General features: G+C 41.9%; 1 protein-coding gene across 3 annotated transcripts in view; it reads left to right on the top strand.

Moving 5' to 3' along the window:
• The first annotated feature begins 676 nt into the window (after positions 1–676).
• Positions 677–20,389, top strand: part of LOC122554874 (BCLAF1 and THRAP3 family member 3-like) — a 57,689-nt gene continuing 37,976 nt past the window's right edge. Inside the window, exons 1-3 of one of the 3 annotated variants that reach the window (XM_043700230.1) lie at positions 677–794; positions 2,948–3,022; positions 8,361–8,518. In XM_043700230.1, coding sequence (XP_043556165.1) covers positions 8,512–8,518 — 7 coding nt within the window. In that variant the 5' untranslated portion in view covers positions 677–794; positions 2,948–3,022; positions 8,361–8,511. Of the gene's footprint in view, positions 795–1,228; positions 1,372–2,947; positions 3,023–8,360; positions 8,519–20,389 lie in introns of all 3 variants that reach the window. The other 2 variants (XM_043700228.1, XM_043700227.1) reach the window with 2 other exon arrangements.

Raw genomic sequence — 20,389 nt, 5'->3', positions numbered from 1 at the left:
GTGGTGGCAATCATCCAAACCATGTCCATTGGAACACTGTGTACAAGCTTTTAGATAAAGGGGCGAAACATATCCAACCTCTCTAAACCTTGTTTTCGGCCCCCTAAATAAAACTGAACAGAAGTGAATATTTCCCGACCTTTCTGCTATTTTATTGCTTCAGATGTGTGGCAAGGTAATAATATAACACTGTGGAAATTGGAGATCTGAACTAACAAAAACAAATTGCTGGAGAAACTCAGCAGGTTGAGCAGCAGCCGTGGAGATGTTAACTCTTTTTCCAGTAGTGTAATAATGTGCAACACTATAGATTTTAACTCTCTAATTCTGAACCTGGACTCAAGAGAAATATCAACCTCTCCACGTCTACGCTTTTTCGATTCTCGCTTTTCCTTTGCAATGTCAAAAGCTCCTATCTGCTCTCTCTGCAATCTGATGCAGACAACAAAGCAAGTTAGCACCAGCTGCCTTGAGTGAGACATGACGGAGATATTTCCCTTGATGCGCAACCGAATGACCACTCAATCACTGAACGTCGCGAGCGAGAGCAGCCAAGGCTTGCAACAATGCGCATGCGCCCGCCCGGGCTGCCGGACAGCGCATGCGTACGGAGCTGGCCTCCGGATTGGAGAGGGGGGCGCGCAGAACGACAGCGCGGAAGTTGTCGGTGCGGGGGGGGGAGGGTCAGAGGTCAGCACTTCGCCGGATCAGTTTCCGGTCGAGCGAGTGAGCGAACGGGGTTAACGATCGCCGAGGGGAGGCAGCGGCGTCGCGGATCTGGGGACGTTCACACGGTCAGTCTGGGCCTTCTCCTCGCGGTGCGTGTTAAGAGACGGAGCTTCACCCTGAGCCCGCCCGAGGGAGCGAGCAGCCCGAGGGGCCGCTCAACCGCTACATCCGGGCGCCCACTGGAGTTGGCACTGGATTGTCTCTCTTTATTTTTGAAAGTGCCGTTCAAATGGTTTCTCCGCTCGGGTCTGTTTGGGATGTGGCGTCCTTGAACCTTTCCTTACTCAAACTCCCTGCCTTCCAAACCAATCACTGACCTTTTGCATCCCCCAGCTGGAATGGGAGGAATCCCAACTCCTCCTCAAAATCACAACGCTGCACAAAATGTTAATGTTAATGCCCAAATGACCGAGCGTTTTCCATTTCTTTTTGCTCACAAAATAATACTTTCACCAGCCTCCTTCAATAAACTCAAAAATAACTAATTTCTTTTTTTTAGTACAAGCAAAAGGCTGGTTAATTCCCAAGTATGGTGCGGGATTAAAATTATACCGCCTTTTAATCTCGGATCAGGCACGCTCAGAGGACAGGAAGGATGCGCCGACTCTGCGGATCCCTGATCACAGGAGAAAGTGACGACTGGTGAGATCAGAGTCGAGAGACTGTGTTGCTGGAAAAGCACGGCGGGTCAGGCAGCATCCGAGCAGCAGGAGAATCGACGTTTCGGGCAAGAGCCCTCCATCAGGATGTTATGATACTTGAAAGGGTTTAGGAAAGGTTTGCCAGGGTTAGGGGATTTGAGCTATAAGGGGAGGCTCAATAGGCTAAGACCGTTTTTCCCAGAGCGTCCGGGGCTGAGGGCTGACCCTATAGAGGTTTATAAAATCATGAGGGGCATAGATCAGCTGAGTAGCCAAGGTCTTTTCCCCAGGGTAGCAAGAGTCCAAAACTAGGGGGAATAGGTTTAAGGTGAAAGGAAAAAGATTTAAAAAGGGACCTAAGGAGCAGCTTTTCATGCAGAGGGTGGTGCATGTATGGAAGGCATCTAGATGGGTAGATCAGGAAGGATACAGAGGGATAGTAAGCAAATGAGACTTGATTAATTTAGGATATCTGGTTGGCGTGGATGAGTTGGACTGAGTTTCATGTTATACGTCTCTATGACTCTAAATGATATTTAAAAATGAGCAAAGAAAAGTACCCGTTGGTCTGACAAACAAAAGATGAGATTCAATGAAGTGCACCTCACATCTTGTTGACGAGTGAATTATTGACAGCTATAGATTTATGGAATGTTTTCCCAAACAAGACTTCGGTTTAGGTGGAAATCAAGCTGGATCCAACTCTTCGGATAGTGATCTCAATCCAGCTTTTTCAGGAATTACAAAGTAATCAAAATACTGAGAGGTGGAAACTTCCTCAGGTTCTCAACCACTTCGTAGAAAAAAGAGAAGGAAACAAGTGGCCTTACAACAGCTTTTGGAGGTTTTCTTCCATATGACTCCCTACTTTAATGAGTACGAAACCAAATCCAGAAAGACTTTCTCATTTAACTGAGCCTTGGGACTCTATGGTCTCTTTCAGAACTGGGTTTTTTGGTAAATAAGGACAACAAATCCCATCTGTTAGCTCCCTAAGAACTTTTTTCAAAGTGACTTTATGCAGTTAGCAGTTGGAGCATAGCCCACATCAAACTGTTAGCTGAATTTGGAAAAAGCCACATAGGTTCCCTGCAAACCTTGGTTAAAGCCTGTTTAATTCAGCAAGTGTTTAAATGGTTGGTTGTCTTCCAGCTTTTCACATAGTCCCTAAATATAGATATGTATTTCCAACAGTTCTACTGTCTTAAAGCTCTTAAGCTTTTATCTCTCTCCAGTTCTGATGTGACCTGAAATGTTAGCTCTCTTCCTTCAGCAGACGCTGCCTATCCTGTTGAGATTTTCTTGCTTTTGATTTCCAACATCTTGTCATTTTGCTTTTGTAAGAGTTCTGAATGTTATTCATTCTACTGTATTTTCCCATCACTGCGCTGTGTAGATGATAACTAGCCAGAACAAAAACATAACATAATCGTCTCTAGTTCTGGACATAAAGGAACTATGTGTTCTTATAGTTCCACATTGCAGGACTTCCAGTCCTTGTCTTCATAATGCTAATCTGTGTGTCCATACTATTCTGTGAAGCAAAATGTTCTGATGTATTTGTACGTTCATTATAGGCACAGCTGAAGGGGTAGCTAATTTCTTGGTACAATGGTTCGCTCAAGATCACGATCCCCACGGTGGAAGCACAGGTAAGTGAATCCTGCCTTTTGAAAATGTTGTTATTCTATGAGTAAGTTCTAATCCTACAAGAGCACTGATGAAGCTGATTACTTGATCATCCTTTGACGCATTGGCCTAATGAGAATAGATCCAGGAAACTAAGCTGATAGATTTCTTTGGACATCAAAAGCAATCCTCTGAGATATTGCCCATGGAAATTTGATTAGAGTCAAAAAACTGATGTCAGAATTGCATAAAGAGGATTTTTTTATCTTGTGTTACAGATTACTTTGGAACTAGTATCTGGTAGAAGGCTATTTGGAATTAATTCCAAATTAGATTAAATCTTTGTTTTTATGGAAGGGGTTGCAATGATTCAGCCTTGAGGCATCATGTGTTTGGTATTGGAACAATGGAATTTTCACATGCCTGTGATTGGGTGGTTTGCTAAGATGAGTAGAGTTGTTGATCAGATATTTTGAGGATGTGTAAACAATAGTGAGCTTACCAAAAGAGGCTCTTGAATAACATTAGCTCTGAGTATTTCTACTTCTCATTCACCTTTGATTCAGAATAGTTCAGGTAACTGGCAAGTAAACCAGCCTGAGAGATACATTCATCTTATAGAAACTTTTGAAAAGCAATATGGACAGATCACCTGCCTCTCAGGGTTGTGGCAAAAATTGAACCATGTTAGGGAAATATTGCAATTGAAAAGAAAAGTGATTAATGGTGAGGAAACAAGTTACATGAATCAACTGGTGTATCTCATGCTCACGGCTATGCCAACATTTCTCAATCTGTGGAGATGCTTTGGATTTGTATTTCCAATGTCCAGTTTGCTGATGATGCAAAGAGGAGAGAATGTGGCAAACAGCAAGGTGGAGTTAAAAAGGAATAAGCTAATGAAAAGCTTAAGTGAGGTGTGTGGTAATCACTTGAGAAGGAAAAGTGCAAGTATGTATGTAATGGAAAGACATTGGAATGCATGGAAAAACAGTTATGTACTTCGGAAATAAAATCAGGAGTGGGCTACTCGGCTCATCGTGCCTGCTCTGCCATTTAATTAGGACATAGAGATGTACAGCGTGGAAACAGACCCTTTGGTCCAATCCGTCAATGCCAACCAGATATCCCAACCCCATCTAGTCCCACCTGCCAGACCCGGCCCATATCCCTCCAAACCCTTCCTGTTCATATGCCATCCAAATGCCTTTTAAATGTTGCAATTGTACCAGCCTCCTACACTTCCTCTGGCAGCACAAGCCATACGCATACCATCCTCTGTGTGAAAAAGTTGCCCCATAGGTCTCTTTTATATCGTTCCCCGCCCTCCTTAAACCTATGCCCTCAAGTTCTGGACTCCCTGACCCCAGGGAAAAGGCTTTGTCTATTTATCCTATCTCTGCCCCTCCTTATGGAGATTTACAAAATAATGTCACCCCTCAGCCTCCGATGCTCCAGAGAAAACAGCCCGAGCCTGTTCAGCCTCTCCCTATAGCTCAAATCCTCCAACTGTGGCAACATCCTTGTAAATCTTTTCTGAACCCTTTCAAGTTTCACAACATCTTTCCAATAGGAATTGCACGCAATATTCCAACAGTGGCCTAACCAATGTCCTGTACAGCTGCAACATGACCTTCCAACTCCAGTACTCAATACTCTGAACAATAAAGGAAACCATACCAAACGCCTTCCTCACTATCCTATCTACCTGCGACTCTACTTTCATGGAGCTATGAATCTGCACTCCAAGGTCTCTTTGTTCAGCAACACTCCCTAGGTCCTTACCATTAAGTGTATAAGTCCTGCTAAGATTTGCTTTTCCAAAATGCAGCACCTTGCATTTATCTGAATTAACCTCCATCTGGCACTTTTCAGCCCAGTGGCCCATCTGATCAAGATTCTGTTGTAATCTTCTTTGCTGTCCACCACACCTCCAATTTTGGTGCCATCTGCAAACTTACTAACTGTACCTCTTGTGCTCACATCCAAATCATTTGTATAAATGACAAAAAGTAGAGGACCCAGCACCGATCCTTGTGGCACTCCACTGGTCACAGGTGTCCAGTCTGAAAAACAACCCTCTGTCTTCTACCTTTGAGCCAGTTCTGTATCCACATGGCTAGTTCTTCCTGTGTCCTGTGAGATCTAACCTTGCTAACCAGTCTCTCCTGGGGAACCTCATTGAACACCTTACTGAAGTCCATATAGATCACATCTACTGCTCTGCCCTCACCAATCTTCTTTGTCACTTCTTTGAAAAACTCAATCAAGTTTGTGAGACATGTTTTCCCACACACAAAGCCATGTTGACTATCCCAAATCAGTCCTTACCTTTCCAAGTACATGTACATTCTGTCCCTCAGGAAGCCCCCCCAACAACTTGCCCACCACTGACGTCAGGCTGACTGGTCTATAGTTACCGGCTTGCCTTACCACCCTTCTTAAACAATGGCATCACATTAGCAAACCTCCAGTCTTCTGGCACCTCACCTGTGACTATCGATGATGCAAATATCTCAGCAAGAGGCCCAGCAATCACTTCTCTAGCTTCCCACAGAATTCTAGGAAACACCTGACCAGGTCCTTGGGATTTATCTACCTTTATGTGTTTCAAGACATCCAGCATGTCTTCCTCTGTAATATGGACATTTTGGAAGAAGTCACCATCTATTTTCCTACATTCTGTATCTTCCATATCCTTTTCCGCAGTAAATACTGATGCAAAATACTCGTTTAGTATCTCCCCCATTTTCTGTGGCTCCACACAAAGGCTGCCTTGCTGATCTTTGAGGGGTGAAAGCTGAAAATGTGTTGCTGGAAAAGCGCAGCAGGTCAGGCAGCATCCGAGGAGCAGGAGAATTGACGTTTCGGGCATGAGCACTTCTTCAGGAATCTTTGAGGGGCCCTATTCTGTCCCTAGTTACCCTTTTGTCCTTAATGTATTTGTAAAAACCCTTTGGATTCTCCTTAATTCTGTTTGCCAAAGCTATCTCATGTCCCCTTTTTGCCCTCCTGATTTCCCTCTTAAGTATATTCCTACTGCCTTTATCCTCTTCGAAGGATTCACTTGATCTATCCTGTCTATACCTGACATATGTTTCCTTTCTTTAAACCAAACCCTCAATTTCTTTAGTCATCCAGCATTTCCTATACCTGCCAGTCTTTCCTTTCACCTGAACAGGAATATACTTTCTCTGGATTCTCGTTATCTCATTTCTGAAGGATACCCATTTTCCAGCCGTCCCTTTACCTGCCAACATCTGCCCTCAATCAGCTTCTGAAAGTTCCTGCCTAATACCGTCAAAATTGACCTTTCTCCAATTTAGAACTTCAACTTTTAGATCTGGTCTATCCTTTTCCATCACTATTTTAAATCTAATAGAATTATGGTCGCTGGCCCCAAAGTGCTCCCCCACTGATGCCTCTGTCACCTGCCCTGCCTTATTTCCCATGAGTAGGTCAAGTTTTGCACCTTCTCTAGTAGGTACATCCACATACTGAATCAGAAAACTGTTTTGTACACACTTAACAAATTCCTCTCCATCTAAACCCTTAACACTATGGCAGTCCCAGTCTGTGTTTGGAAAGTTAAAATCCTCTACCATAACCACCCTATTATTCTTACTGATAGCTGAGATCTCCTTACAAGTTTGTTTCTCAATTTCTCTCTGGCTGTTAAAGGGTCTATAATACAATCCCAATAAGGTGAACATCCCTTTCTTATTTCTCAGTTCCACCCAAATAACATTCCTGGATGTATTTCCAGGAATATCCTCCCCCAGCACAGCTGTAATGCTATCCCTTATCAAAAACGCCACTCCCCCTCCTCTTTTGCCTCCCTTTCTATCCTTCCTGGAGCATTTGTATCCTGAAACATTAAGCTGCCAGTCCTGCCCATCTGTGAACTGAGTTTCTACATCAACATCATTTTTCCACATTATCGCTATATCTCTTGCTGTTGTTAATATTAAAAATCTAACAATCTGTGTCTTGACTATTCTCAGCCACTGACCCTCAACATGCCTTTGGGGTGGACCATTTCGAGGATTCATTGCCCTCCTCATCTTGATCTTATATATTGTGTTGTTTATTCTGCATTTGAGAGTCTTGGCTATCAAATCCCCTGACTCCCACAAAGGAACATCCTTCACCTATAAACTTTTGTATGTTTCAATAAGACCATCTCCCATCCTTTGTACTCTAAAGATATCTGGTCGGCATGGACCGGTTGGACCGAAGGGTCTGTTTCCATGCTGTACATCTCTATGACTCTACTCAATCTCTCATAGACAACCAGCCAAACTAGGAGTCCACCTGATGCAGCTTTGTTCACTCCCTCTATGTCAGGTATATCTTTCCCAGCTGCATGTCACCAAGGCTATATATAATGATAGCAATATTTCTTTATTCATTCACTCAAATCCTCTTTCAATAACTTTCCTTTAATCCATTCCTCCTCAAAAGTCACATGCCACCTAGTTTTCTGTCATCAAAATCAGAAATATTACATTTGAGCTCAGCATATAAATAATTAACTTAGATTGTTGCTGCAGAAGAATCTGCCAGTATATTTAACACCAAGTGAAATGTTTATTAAATAAGACAAACATGACTGTAGTAGTCAACAAAAAGCTTGACAACAAGAAGGAATTCAAATGCTCTTAATTCTTTCTGTTTCAGTAGTCTCCTTGCCAATTAAGACTCTAGTGAGATTCACCACTATCTCCAATCCAAGACTTTTTACTCTTTCTGGCAAATTTCTATAGGTTCATTAGATGCTTTTCTTCAGCTGGTATTGCTTCGATACTCATTCAAAAGAAACTATAAACTATAAACTAAACTCTTGCGTTAACTTCAGAGCAAGTGCATGAATTCTGTAAACTTGTTGTTTTGTAGATGTCTTACTAGAAAGTTCAGCACTCTTGTCTCCACTCTTTGGCATACATACATCCATAACTTCTGAATTTTTCTGTATATTTTCATAAATTCTTGTCATTAAGCAATGAGACAGATTTCTTCTTCTTTCTTTTTCCACTAAGCCATTAATTTTATTTCATACCATCATTTCACTTCAAAGGTTATAAAACCTCATTAAAGTGCAAGTAAACAAACGGTCCTCCAGTCTTCAAGGCACAAAAAAAAACTTTAAAAAAATGAAACAGCAATCATGTTTCTGCCATTACTACAAACACAAATAAGTTATGCATAGTTCCAAGCATTGTCCGCCAACATATCTTTTAGTGTAGTTTTGGACCAACTGGATCACATACAGACTTAATGTAAAATTGCTTCAAATTAGAGTCATTCTTCCCTCAGAGTTCCTTTACAAAAGAATTTTAATTAATCCTTTTTATTTTCTAGTTAATTCCTCAACATCTGGTTCATTGATGTCCTCCAGGGAAGGAAACTGCCATCTTGACCTGATCTGGACGATATGTGACTCCAGATCCACCGCAATGTGGTTGACTCTTAACCGCCGTTTGGGATAGGCAATAATACCCTCAATACACAAATGAATGATAAGAAAATACTGTTTGAAAAACTATCTAGTCTGCATTCAGGAATTTATCTTCCACAGAAATACTGCTAATTAGGTTTACCCAATTTATATGTAGATTGAAATCCTCCATAATTCCTGCATTATCTTGGTTACAAGCCTTTTCAGCTTTCTAATTCATAGTGTCCCACATTACCATTACTGTTTGGTGGCCTCGAAGAAACTCCCACCAGTGTTTGTTACCCATATCTTAATTCATAAGATTCTTTCTTTTCAGTATATTGACCTCACCCATTATTAGTAGAGCCACCTCACCCCTTTTTACCTTTTAGCCTATTCTTCCTGAATGTTGAATGTCCCTTAATATTCAAGTCCCAGACTTGATCACTCCTGCAGCCATATCATCAAATGGAAATTAGATATTATCTGCATAGTTCCATTAATGCTGCCCATTTACCAGTCCTGGTGCAAATGTTTTTCACATTCTGATAGAATGCATTTAGTTCCGTCTTTTTTCCCCACAACTTCTCATCTTGTCCTTTGAGTACAATTAAATTTAATGTTCCATTCTTCTTGCCATACTTTGATTCTCATTTCCTTTATTGTTCTCTTTCTGTCTTTACTTCTCCTCCCTTTGCTTTTTCACATCATTGTTCGCTTGGTCTTTCAGTCCCCATTATTTAATTAAAGCCCTCCATAATGCCTTAAGGATTGCAGCAGATTATATCTGCCATAAATGCTGTTGGTTGCGAATCTTATTAGATCGAATAGATCGGTTAGAGAGACAGTTAGAAACACAGGAATTTGTAAGAACAACAGTATGTGATGGATGGCAGTTATAGGAAGGGGGGAAAGTCTCAGATACAGTCACAGAGATGGGTTAACTCCAGGAAAGGTAACAAAGGAGGCAGCTAGTGCAGGAGTCTTTTGTGGCTATACCCATTTCAAACAAGTATGCTTTTTTGGAAAATGTAGGGGGTGTGGATAGATTCTCGGGGGAACGTAGCACAAACAGCCAAGTTTCTGGTATTGAGACTGGCTCTAATGCAACAAGAGATATGTCAGATTCCAAGAGATCAATTGTGTTAGGGGGTTCTCTGGTCTGAGGTATAGACAGACGTTTCTGTGGCCAGCAGTGAAAAATCAGATTGGTGTGTTGCTTCCCTGGTGTCAGGATCAAGGATGTCTCAGAGAGGGTGCTGAATGCTCTCACGGGGGAGAGGGGCCAGCAAGAGGTCATTGTCCATATTGGAACCAACAACATAGGAAGGGAAAAGGTTGAGAGTCTGAAGGGAGATTACATAGAATTAGGCAGGAATTGAAAAAGGAGGCCCTCGAGAGTAGTAATATCTGGATTACTCCTGGTGCTACGAGCTAGTGAGGGCAGGATAGGAGGATAGAGCAGATGAATGCAGGGCTGAGGAGCTGGTGTATGGGAGAAGGATTCACACTTTTGGATCATTGGAATCTCTTTTGGGGTAGAAGTGACCTGTACAAGAAGGACGGATTGCACCTAAATTGGAAGGGGACTAATATACTGGCAGGGAGCTGCTCGGCAGGATTTAAACTAGTAAGGGGGGGGAGGATTTAAACTAGTAAAGTGGAGGGAGGATCCCAGGGAGATAGTGAGGAAAGAGATCAATCTGAGACTGATATGGTTGAGAACAGAAGCGAGTCAAACAGTCAGGGCAGGCAGGGACAAGGTAGGACTAATAAATTAAACTGCATTTATTTCAATGCAAGGGAAGGCAGATGAACTCAGGGCATGGTTAGGAGCATGGGACTGGGATATCATAGCAGTTACAGAAACATGGCTCAGGGATGGGGATGATTGGCAGCTTAATGTTCCAGGATGCAAATGCTACAGGAAGGATAGAAAGGGAGGCAAGAGAGGAGGGGGAGTGGCGTTTTTGATAAGGGATAGCATTACGGCTGTGCTGAGGGAGGATATTCCTGGAAATACATCCAGGAAAGTTATTTGGGTGGAACTGAGAAATAAGAAAGGGACGATCACCTTATTGGTCCTAATAGTCAGAGGGAAATTGAGAAACAAATTTGTAAGGAGATCTCAGCTATCTGTAAGAATAATAGGGTGGTTGTGGTAGAGGATTTTAACTTTCCAAACATAGACTGGCACTACCATAGTGTTAAGGGCTTAGATGGAGAGGAATTTGTTAAGTGTGTGCAAGAAAAGTTTCTGATTCAGTATAGATGTACCTATTACAGAAGGTGCAAAACTTGACCTACTCTTGGGAAATAAGGCAGGGCAGGTGACTGAGGTGTCAGTGGGGGAGCACTTTGGGGCCAGCGACCATAATTCTGCTAGATTTAAAATAGTGATGGAAAAGGATAGACCAGATCTAAAAGTTGAAATTCTAAATTGGAGAAAGGTCAATTTTGATGGTATTAGGCAAGAACTTTCAAAAGCTGATTGGAGGCAGATGTTCGCAGGTAAAGGGATGGCAAAAGGGTAACTATGGAGAGAATAGGGCCCCTCAAAGATCAGCAAGGCGGCCTTTTGTGTGGAGCCGCAGAAAATGGGGGAGATATTAAACGAGTATTTTGCATCAGTATTTACTGTGGAAAAGGATATGGAAGATATACACTGTAGGGTGACACTTTGCAAAATGTCCAAATTTCAGAGGAGGAAGTGCTGGATGTCTTGAAACACAAAGATGGTTAAACAAAATCTGCCCTATTACATAGACCACAAAACACATTGAATTGAGGTCCTGATTCAAATAAGGCAAAACTGTTACATAAAAGGATTTTCTGAACCAGTATTTTACAAACTAAAGTATTTAATATCAAACATACTCAGCATGGTACAATTTACATTGAAACATCTTTTTTCAACCCAAGTATTAATACAACTTTAATTTCAGCGTTTCTCGTAATTTTTTTGCATCATCTCGCTGAAATTACACTTATAACAAGGGAAACCCCTTGCAGCGGACCACATGGTGCCATAGTCCAAGCCACTCTCTTTCCCTTCCCCTGAACAAAGACTCGCGGAGTCGAGTTCACAGCACAAAAATCCAGACAACACTTTCCTGGCACTAAGTGCACTTTACTGTTGAGACCCAAGCGGACCGGCTCCACTTTCTCCCCCTTTTCCCAGTGACACCATGTTAGAACATAGAACAATACAGTGCAGAACAGGCTCTTCGGCCGTCAATGTTGTGCTGACATGTGAACTATTCTCAACTCATTCCCCCTACACTATCCCATCATCATCCATGTGCTTATCTAAGGATTGTTTAATTCTCCTAATGTGGCTGAGTTAACTACATTAGCAGGTACAGCATTTCACACCCTTACCACTCTCAGATGCCTCTGGCATCTGTCTTAAATCTATCACCCCTCAATTTGTAGTTATGCCCCCATCTACAAGCTGATGTCACCATCCTAGGAAAAAGACTTTCACTGTCTACCCTATCTAATCCTCTGTTGTCCCGAAAGTACTTCTAAGGGGAGATGTGGGGAATAAAGGCGATAACATTAAGAATTACCAAATATTGTTTATATGTACTTTTTGAAGTTCCCGGTTTCTAAGTTTTTTTTTGGAGCCTCAAATTTCGCCACTAGGAGACTTTAACCCCCTTTAACCTTGGGGACTTTTACTCCTCCTCACGGGGGCTTGAACCCCTTTTCTTAGTAATGTGTCTGGGGGCACTAGCCCCAATTGAAGCCCAGGGGATTCAAACCCCAATTAGGGAGTTCAAACCCCAATTGAAACCCAGGGGACTCAAACCCCCATTGAAACCCAGGGGGCTCAAACCCCAATTAGGGGATTCAAGCCCCAATTAGGGGATTTAAACCCCAATTGAAACCCAGGGGGTTGAAACCCCAATTGAAACCCAGGGGGTTCAAGCCCCAGTTGAGACCCAAGGGACTCCGACCCCAATTGAAACCCAGGGGATTCAAACTCGTTTGTCAGAATGTTAGGGATTTGAACCCCTGTTGGTCAGCACATTTATGAAACTGTGTCTATCAACTGAACTCATTACAATTTGAGGAGTCCATAGAATAGAAAGCAATTGAATGAGGGGACAGTTTCCGACACACAGGAATACCGAGAGGGACCATGGTTTAACATCTTGCCTTGTGGGCCTGTCCCGTCGTGTTCTAGGCGATTGCTGACACCATCCAATCATAACTATTTCTTTGGATTCCTATCTGGCTCGCCCATATTGTCATCCCGTTTCCCTATCCCAGCATCAGTTAAAGCAAACACTCCTCTATTCTGGACCCTGGAGGGACAGAGAACGATCGCCCACATGCACACAGACATGAGTTCTCGGTCTTCTCTCGAACAGCAGGTTCTTGTGGAATTACAGGGAGCAGCATCCAGATAAGGCCCAATCTACATTGATTGGATGACGATACAATCACTGAGCATCAACAGTAAAGATTGTCATCTGGCATCACACGATGGATGTTCCTCACCTTGTTCACTGGCATTATGCAATGGATGTTCTTTAACTTGTTAAACCACTAATCTTGCCTCTAGCACCTCATTGTTTACTGCAAGTTCTTATATGGTCAAAGTCATGCTAGCTGAGGCTCTGTCAAGCAACCCTAAACTTAACTCTTTCCCTACCTACTCGTACCTTACACACTTTTTCAGTTGGACATAATCTGCATGGATTTGCAAATGGGACCTCATATTTGACAAACTTGGTGAAGTATTTTTGAAGATATTACCTTCAAAATTGATAAAGGTAAAGCTGATGGACACAAGGATCAGTAGTTGTGCCGTAGCTGTTCACAATACAGAGGAACCTCAATTATCTGAACAACATGGGTGAGGCGTATTTTGTTCGGATAATCGAATGCCAGATAACACAATGCAGTCAAACATCAGGACCTTGCAATCTTGTCTGGACAATCCGAAATTCGGATAATCGAATGCCGGGTAATCAAGGTTCCTCTGTATTTATCAATAATTCGGGTTATGGCTTCAAATGTAATATTGCCAAATGTATGGGTGATACAAAGCTAAGTGACTTTGAATGTAGAGAGGAAGCTGTAAAGTGGCTTCAGGATTTTGGCATTTATTGAATATAATATGGAAAAATGCGAGGTTCCCATTTTTGGGAGTATGTTTGGAGTATTTCTTAAATGGTAAATGATTGAAAAGTGGAAATGTATAAAGATGTCCTTGCTGATAAGTCACTAAAGACTGACATGCAGGTGCAACAAGTTATAAATGTTTTTAGCACAAGAGAATTTGAGTGCAGGTGTAGAGAAGTCTTGCTTCAGTTGTAAAGGAGCTTGGTTAGACTACACCTGGTTTTAGTATGTAGTTTTAGTCTCCAAGGTCAGGACATGTATTATTACCATAGATGAAGTGCAATAAAGATTCACAATATTGTCTCCTGGATATTGTCCTTTTGGGACAGTTTGGGGAAACTCTCTAGAGTTTCAAAGAACCAAGCGATCTAATTGAAGTTTCCAAAATACTTAAAGGAATAGGCAGGTTGGGTTCGGGTAAGATGTTCGGGTAAGAGAGAGAGAGAGGACGAGTGATGGTTTATACCAAGGGTCATCATGTGAAGGGAGAGATTCATAAGTAGAGTCCTTCATGGTAACCTTGGCTGGTGTATGGTGTTGGCATCACTGCATCATAAACCGGATATGCAGCTAATTGACCTTGAACAATCTAGAGTTACACTGCACAATTTAAAAAAATACGGGAATGCCACTTGTAGGAATTTTTTTTAAACTCAGGGTTGTGAACCTTTGGAATTCTGTGCCACAGAACATTATGGAAGCTTAGTGTTTGACTGTGTTTTAAGGTAGAGATTGATAGATTTCTGATTACTATTGGCATTCCATGTTATGTGGACAGAGGGTTGGGAAAAGATATTGAGTTTTTGATCTTCTGTGATCTTACTGAATGGTGGGGCAGACCCGACTCTTGAGTTACTTTTCTGTTCCTATGTTACGGCCATATTCGAAATAAGATTTTCGAAGGGTTAGTGCAGAAAGATGGTTTCCCCTCATAAAATCATTGTTATTGACTGATCCCAGATTGGTTGGTATACAAATAATGCGCAGAATTATTGGGAAAACGAAGGAGCAAAGTATTGTTAAAATGTTAAGGGAGGTATTGCAGACACAGTGGGACAAATAAACTCCTTTTTCCCTCTACCAGTTCTGTATTTCAATTCCAGATTAACATTGAGTGAGGAGTGAGACGATGAAATATGCCTTTGCGTTAAGTTTGTTAGAGAATGGAATGTCTTGCAGTTGAGTGAGAAAGAGGAAATGTTGGTAAGCTGCTGAAATGCTTGATTTATTGGTATACTCTGATTGGTATAACCTTCATTTGAAATTAATTCCACATTCAATTGTTTATTTCTAATTAGTATCTACTCCCCGTGGTTTCCCTCGGATTTGTAAACTGGAGTCGTTTTATGCAATGGATTTTTGGGTTTTCATAGTAAAAGTTCCATGTCAGTTGTTTGTAGCGATCATTCATATATTTAAGTGTCTGTCACACATGACTCCTGTTGCCCTATATTTGCTACTGTTTATTATGCTAATCTCTCACGCTTTCCCCATGCTGACAATCTTTGTCTTCATTGGAGATTTTACATTATGCAGCATACGACATTGTTTGGATTGCATGATGCAAATGCACTGACTTTTAGAGTTTTTACTCAGTGTTATAAATCTCTACGAGTGTGTGTGGTGAGTCAGAAGGTGCATCATGCTCAAACTATATTGATGATAAATATGTAATGTTCAGTATACCGTTACAGCCATTCAATCCATTGTCAATAATCCCATTTTCCTGCTTTTTGCCTGTCGCCTTAGAGGCTATACCAGAGGAAGTGAATGTCTAAATATTGCTTTAAATCTTAACAGGAGTTTCTGACTCAAACATCCTTTCAGGAGTTGAGTTCAAGACTGTGTCACCACCTTCTGGGTGAAATAAAAATTTCTTCAACTCTACTCTTAATCTTCTATCTTTTAACTTAAATCTGTGCTTCTTTGTTATTGATACCAGTACTAAAGGAAAAAGTTCCTCCCTTTTCACCCTTTCTATGCCCCTCATAGCTTATTTGCTTATACTAGGTCCCCTCTCAATCGGCACTGCTCTAATGAAAACAACCCCAGCCTGTCCAATTTTTCCTCATGACTCAGGTCCTCCAGCCCAGGCAGCATCCTGTTAATTTTCTCTACACCCCTTCTCATGCAGTCGCATCCTTCATATAGTGTGGCCTAAGCGCTTTATACAGTCCCAGCATAACTACCTATGCTTCAATTAATAAAGTCTAGAATTTCATATGTTTTCTTAATCATCTCATTTACCTGCTTCCTACCTTCAGGGATGTGTGGATATGCACACCAAAGTCCCTCTGAGCTTCAAAGCTTTGCAGTGTCCTACCATTCATAATGTAATTCCTTAGTTTGCTGGCCCACCTGAAGTGCATTACATCACACTTTTCTGGGTTGACTTCCACCAGACCAGATCTTTAGTCTCCTGCAGTTTAGAGCTATCCTCCTCATTATTTGCTGCCCTACTAATTTTTGTGTCATCTGCAATTTCTTCATCTTACCCCCTTCCTTAAAGTCCAAATTGTTAATGCACACCACAATAGCAAGAGTCCAACACCGAGCCCTGAGGAACCCCACTGGAAACAGACTTCCAGTCACAGAAATGTTCCTCTACAATCACCCTCAACTTCCTGCCTCTCACCCAGCTTTTGATCCAGCATGCTCATTTACCTTGGATCCCATGGGCACTTCCTTGACCATTCTGCCATGGGACCTTCTCAGAAGCTTTGCTAAAGTCCATATAGACTATATTAAATGTACTACACTCATCAACATTCCTGCTTATCTCCTCAAAAAATCAAGCATATATGCCAAACACTAATTTCAGTCAGCATGGATTTATTTAATCACTCTCTTTCCAACTGCAGATACACACTGCCTCTCAATTCTTTTTAATAATATCCACACCATCAAGGTTAGATGGATTGGCCTCTAATTTCATGGTCTATACTTTCCATTTTTGTTAATGATGGGACAAGTTATCAGTTCTCCATCAGATCATAAGAAATAGGAGCAACAGTTGGCCTCATGAGCCTGCTCCTGCATTCAGTACGATCGCGGTTGATTCAACATTCCTTACGTTGACTTTCTTGCCCTTTCTTCGTGATCCTTGATTCCCTGATTGATCAAGAATCTATCTATATCTTAAATATATACCAGGATTCTGCCTCCATAGCTCTCTGTGGCAAGAAGTTCCAAAGACTTTAAACCCTCCGAGACAAAAAATTCCTCCTCATCTCAGTTTTATATTGGCACTGCTTTATTCTGAGATTATGCCATCTGGTCCTAGACTCTCCCATGAGGGGAAACAACTTCTCAGCATTCACCTTGTCAAGACCCTTAAGAATCCAATGTTTCAATGAGATCATTTCTCATTCTTCTAAGCTGCAGTCGTAGAATCCCAACCTGTTTAAACTTTACTAGTACGACAGTCCTTCTATTCTGAGGATCATCCTGGTGTACCTTCTCCAAGCTGCCTCCAAGGCAATGACATGATTCCTTTAAATAAGGGGAGCAAAACTGCTCACAGTACTCCAGATGTGGTCTCACCAGCACCTCGTGCAGTTGCAGTAAGACTTCCCTACTCATACTCCAACTCCTTTGAAGTAAGGCTGTATTCACTGGCACCTTAGCTGTGGCCAGAGGATTTGAAAATTACTGCCAGGACCTCTGATATATTCTCCCCTGATTCCATCAACAGCCCAGGATGCATCTCATCTGCCTTTCGGATTTATCCATTTTTAATGCTGCTAAAGTGCTAGTCCCTTCTGTCTCATGTCATCCCTCCTCACTTCAGTAGTTGATTCCTTGATCAGTTTTGAAAACTCCTGTGCTCCTCTTCAATCCCCTCTCTATCTTTTTAGATTAGATTAGATTCCCTACAGTGTGGAAACAGGCCCTTCGGCCGAACACACCGACCCTCTGAAGAATAACCCACCCAAACCCTCTAATTAATGCACCTAACACTATGGGCAACTTAGCCTGGCCAGTTCACCTGACCTGCACATCTTTTGGATTGTGGAAGGAAACCAGAGCACTCGGAGGAAAACCATGCAGATTCAGGAAGAATGTGCAAACTCCACACAGACAGGTACCTGAGGCCAGAATTGAACCTGGGACCCTGGTGCTGCGAAGCAACAGTGCTAACCACTGAGCCACCATGCCGCCCCTAAAATGGCAATTGTGGGATTTGAACCCAGGCCTCCTTAGAGACTGGAGCCTTTATCCCGCGCCTTAGACCGCTCGGCCACACTACCAGCCACAGATTGTCTCAATACTCTATAAATCAGGAATGTTGGGCTAGCAATCCTATCCATCTTTCACCAAGTTTCCATCATAGCTATGATATCCTATTCCTATGTACCTATCAATGCTCTCAGCTCTCCTGTTGCATTCTTCAGTCATTAAAATGTATTCCATTTCACCTTGCTAAACTCACTTCTTTTTTATCTAAAGTATGTTTCCTGTCCCTTTCAAACTCGACTTTGTAATGTTTTCACTTCTGAAATCATCTCCGCTTCTTTTCCCTCACAACTACTTGTTAGGGTTCCATTACCCTACCTATTCAGCTTAAATCCCCATAACATCATTGGCAAATCTCTCCATGAGTGTTGTTCCTAAGAATACTCAGATACTTGTACAGGTCCACCTGACCCAGAAATGGTCCCCAGCAATGTCTCTGAACTGAAGCAGCCTGGCAGCAAAAGTATTTAAGAGATTGCTACCTTCAAAGTCCTGCTTTCTATTTCCTATCTATCTCCTAAAGTTTGCAGAATTTATTTATCTTGCTTCTTATGTCATTGGTCCTGACAAGGGCCACAATCTCTGGCTGTTCACCCTTTCAGAATGCCATGCAGCTATCCTGTGACATTGTTGACCCTATGGTGGCTCAGTGGTTAGCACTGCTGCCTCACAGCATCAGGGTCCCAGGTTCAATTACAGCCTCGGGTGACTGTCTGTGTGGAGTCCGGTTTCCTCCCACAATCCAAAGTTGTGCAGGTCAGGTGAATTGGCCATGCTAAATTGCCCATAGTGTTAAGTGCATTAGTCAGAGTGAAATGAGTCTGGGTGGGTTACTCTTCGGTGGGTCGGTGTGGACTGGTTGGACTGAAGGGCCTGTTTCCACACTGTAGGGAATCTAATCCAATATAACACCTAGAAGGAATCATACTGTCATGGAGTCAAGTCTTCCACTGCACAAGCACCTGTCTACTCCTATCACTAATGAAGCCATTAGCATGATTATCATTTCAAATTTCTTCTCAACTTCCCCCTGAGCAGTTGGACCACCCTCAGGGCAAAGGCATCCACAGAGGAGCCATCATACTCGCCCATTTCCAAGGTTGAAAAGGGATTTGCAAGCAAAATACATTTGGGGGAAGAACCCCATCCCCCAACCCAACCCAACCTGGCAATTCCCCAATTGGGTAGCAAGAAATAGATATGTCTTTACTACAAGGTCTAAGAATGTGAAGCAGCATGTTCAGGGTTAAATTCAAAACTTCCCTTTCTTGCGTGAATCCAGTAAGAGTGAACTTCATACATTTATGCACATATTTCTGTACACTTCAAGAACTAAAACTGGTCAAACAGTGAATGAGGTGAATTACTAATAACTGAAGAAATAAAAATGAATAGGAACGTAGATGTATGCAAAGAAAGTGTGGATTAAATGTACAATGAATAAATGTTTGACCATTTGGGCGAATTGGGCCAGAATCACAGGTGTTGTCAATGAATGAAAGCAAATTTATTTGGTACGAAACTTGCTTTATGCAATTGGGGAGAAAGAGAAAATTGGCAGCAAAAACATTGATTTCAGATCAGGGGAAGCATCTCATCACTGAATGTCTGCAGTATTGTGAAGAAGCAGGGTTAAAGGTAGTGGAGCCTAATTGGTAGGAACTGATAGGAAGCTGAGTCAGAATAACTTTATCATTTTCACTGGGAATGCTGTGGTGACGAGCTGCATGTCACATGGCCTTGACTATTTGTCATTTCATGATCAACTGCATATTTGCTTAGAATCCAAAAATAGGTAAGAAAACAAGTTATAAAGAGGAGCCTGTTGAGGGATATAGTTTGAAGAAGTTGATTACAGAAAACTACAGGTAATTTGCAGATAACGAGCATTCTGGCGACGCAATTTCCTTATTATGTCATGGAGAAATTAAGGAATGGTATTATGGAGACCTCTGTTCACAATAGTGTGATTCCAGCTGTGATTATTTCGTGTGCTTCATTCTGCGCATGTGCTGATTTGAGCTGCTGACAGAGCAGCTTGCTGTACATTGAACAGCTTCCCGTGGAAGAGACATTATTTTTTTTTTAATCTGGAGAGCTTTTTTTTTAATCTGGAGAGCTGTGGTGACAGGAATGTTAGCAAGAAGCGTCTTGGTGATAAAATTGCAGCTGGTAATTGCAAAAGAAAGGCAAGAACACTGGAAGAGAAGCTAGCTATTATAAAGTTAAAAATCACACAACACCAGGTTATAGTCCAACAGGTTTAATTGGAAGCATACTAGCTTTCGGAGAGACGCTCCTTCAGGTGATTGTGGAGGGCTCGATTGTAACAGAATTTATAGCAAAAATTTGCAGTGTGATGTAACTGAAATTATACATTGAAGAATTGATTGTCTGTTAAGCCTTTCATCTGTTAGAATACAGTGATAGTTTCACTTCTTTCATGTGTAAATCACAAAACCCCTTTTTTTTTAAAGTTGCATTCTCAGGTTAGCTGTTAACAATGGTGATAGCTAGACAATATGTTGAAGGTGTTAACCCCCTGTGTTCTCTGTCAATGACCTGATGTTTAGATTGATTC

Source organism: Chiloscyllium plagiosum, chromosome 12, assembly GCF_004010195.1.
Source record: "Chiloscyllium plagiosum isolate BGI_BamShark_2017 chromosome 12, ASM401019v2, whole genome shotgun sequence".
Classification (NCBI taxonomy): domain Eukaryota; kingdom Metazoa; phylum Chordata; class Chondrichthyes; order Orectolobiformes; family Hemiscylliidae; genus Chiloscyllium; species Chiloscyllium plagiosum.
This window is presented reverse-complemented; position numbering and strand designations above follow the sequence as displayed.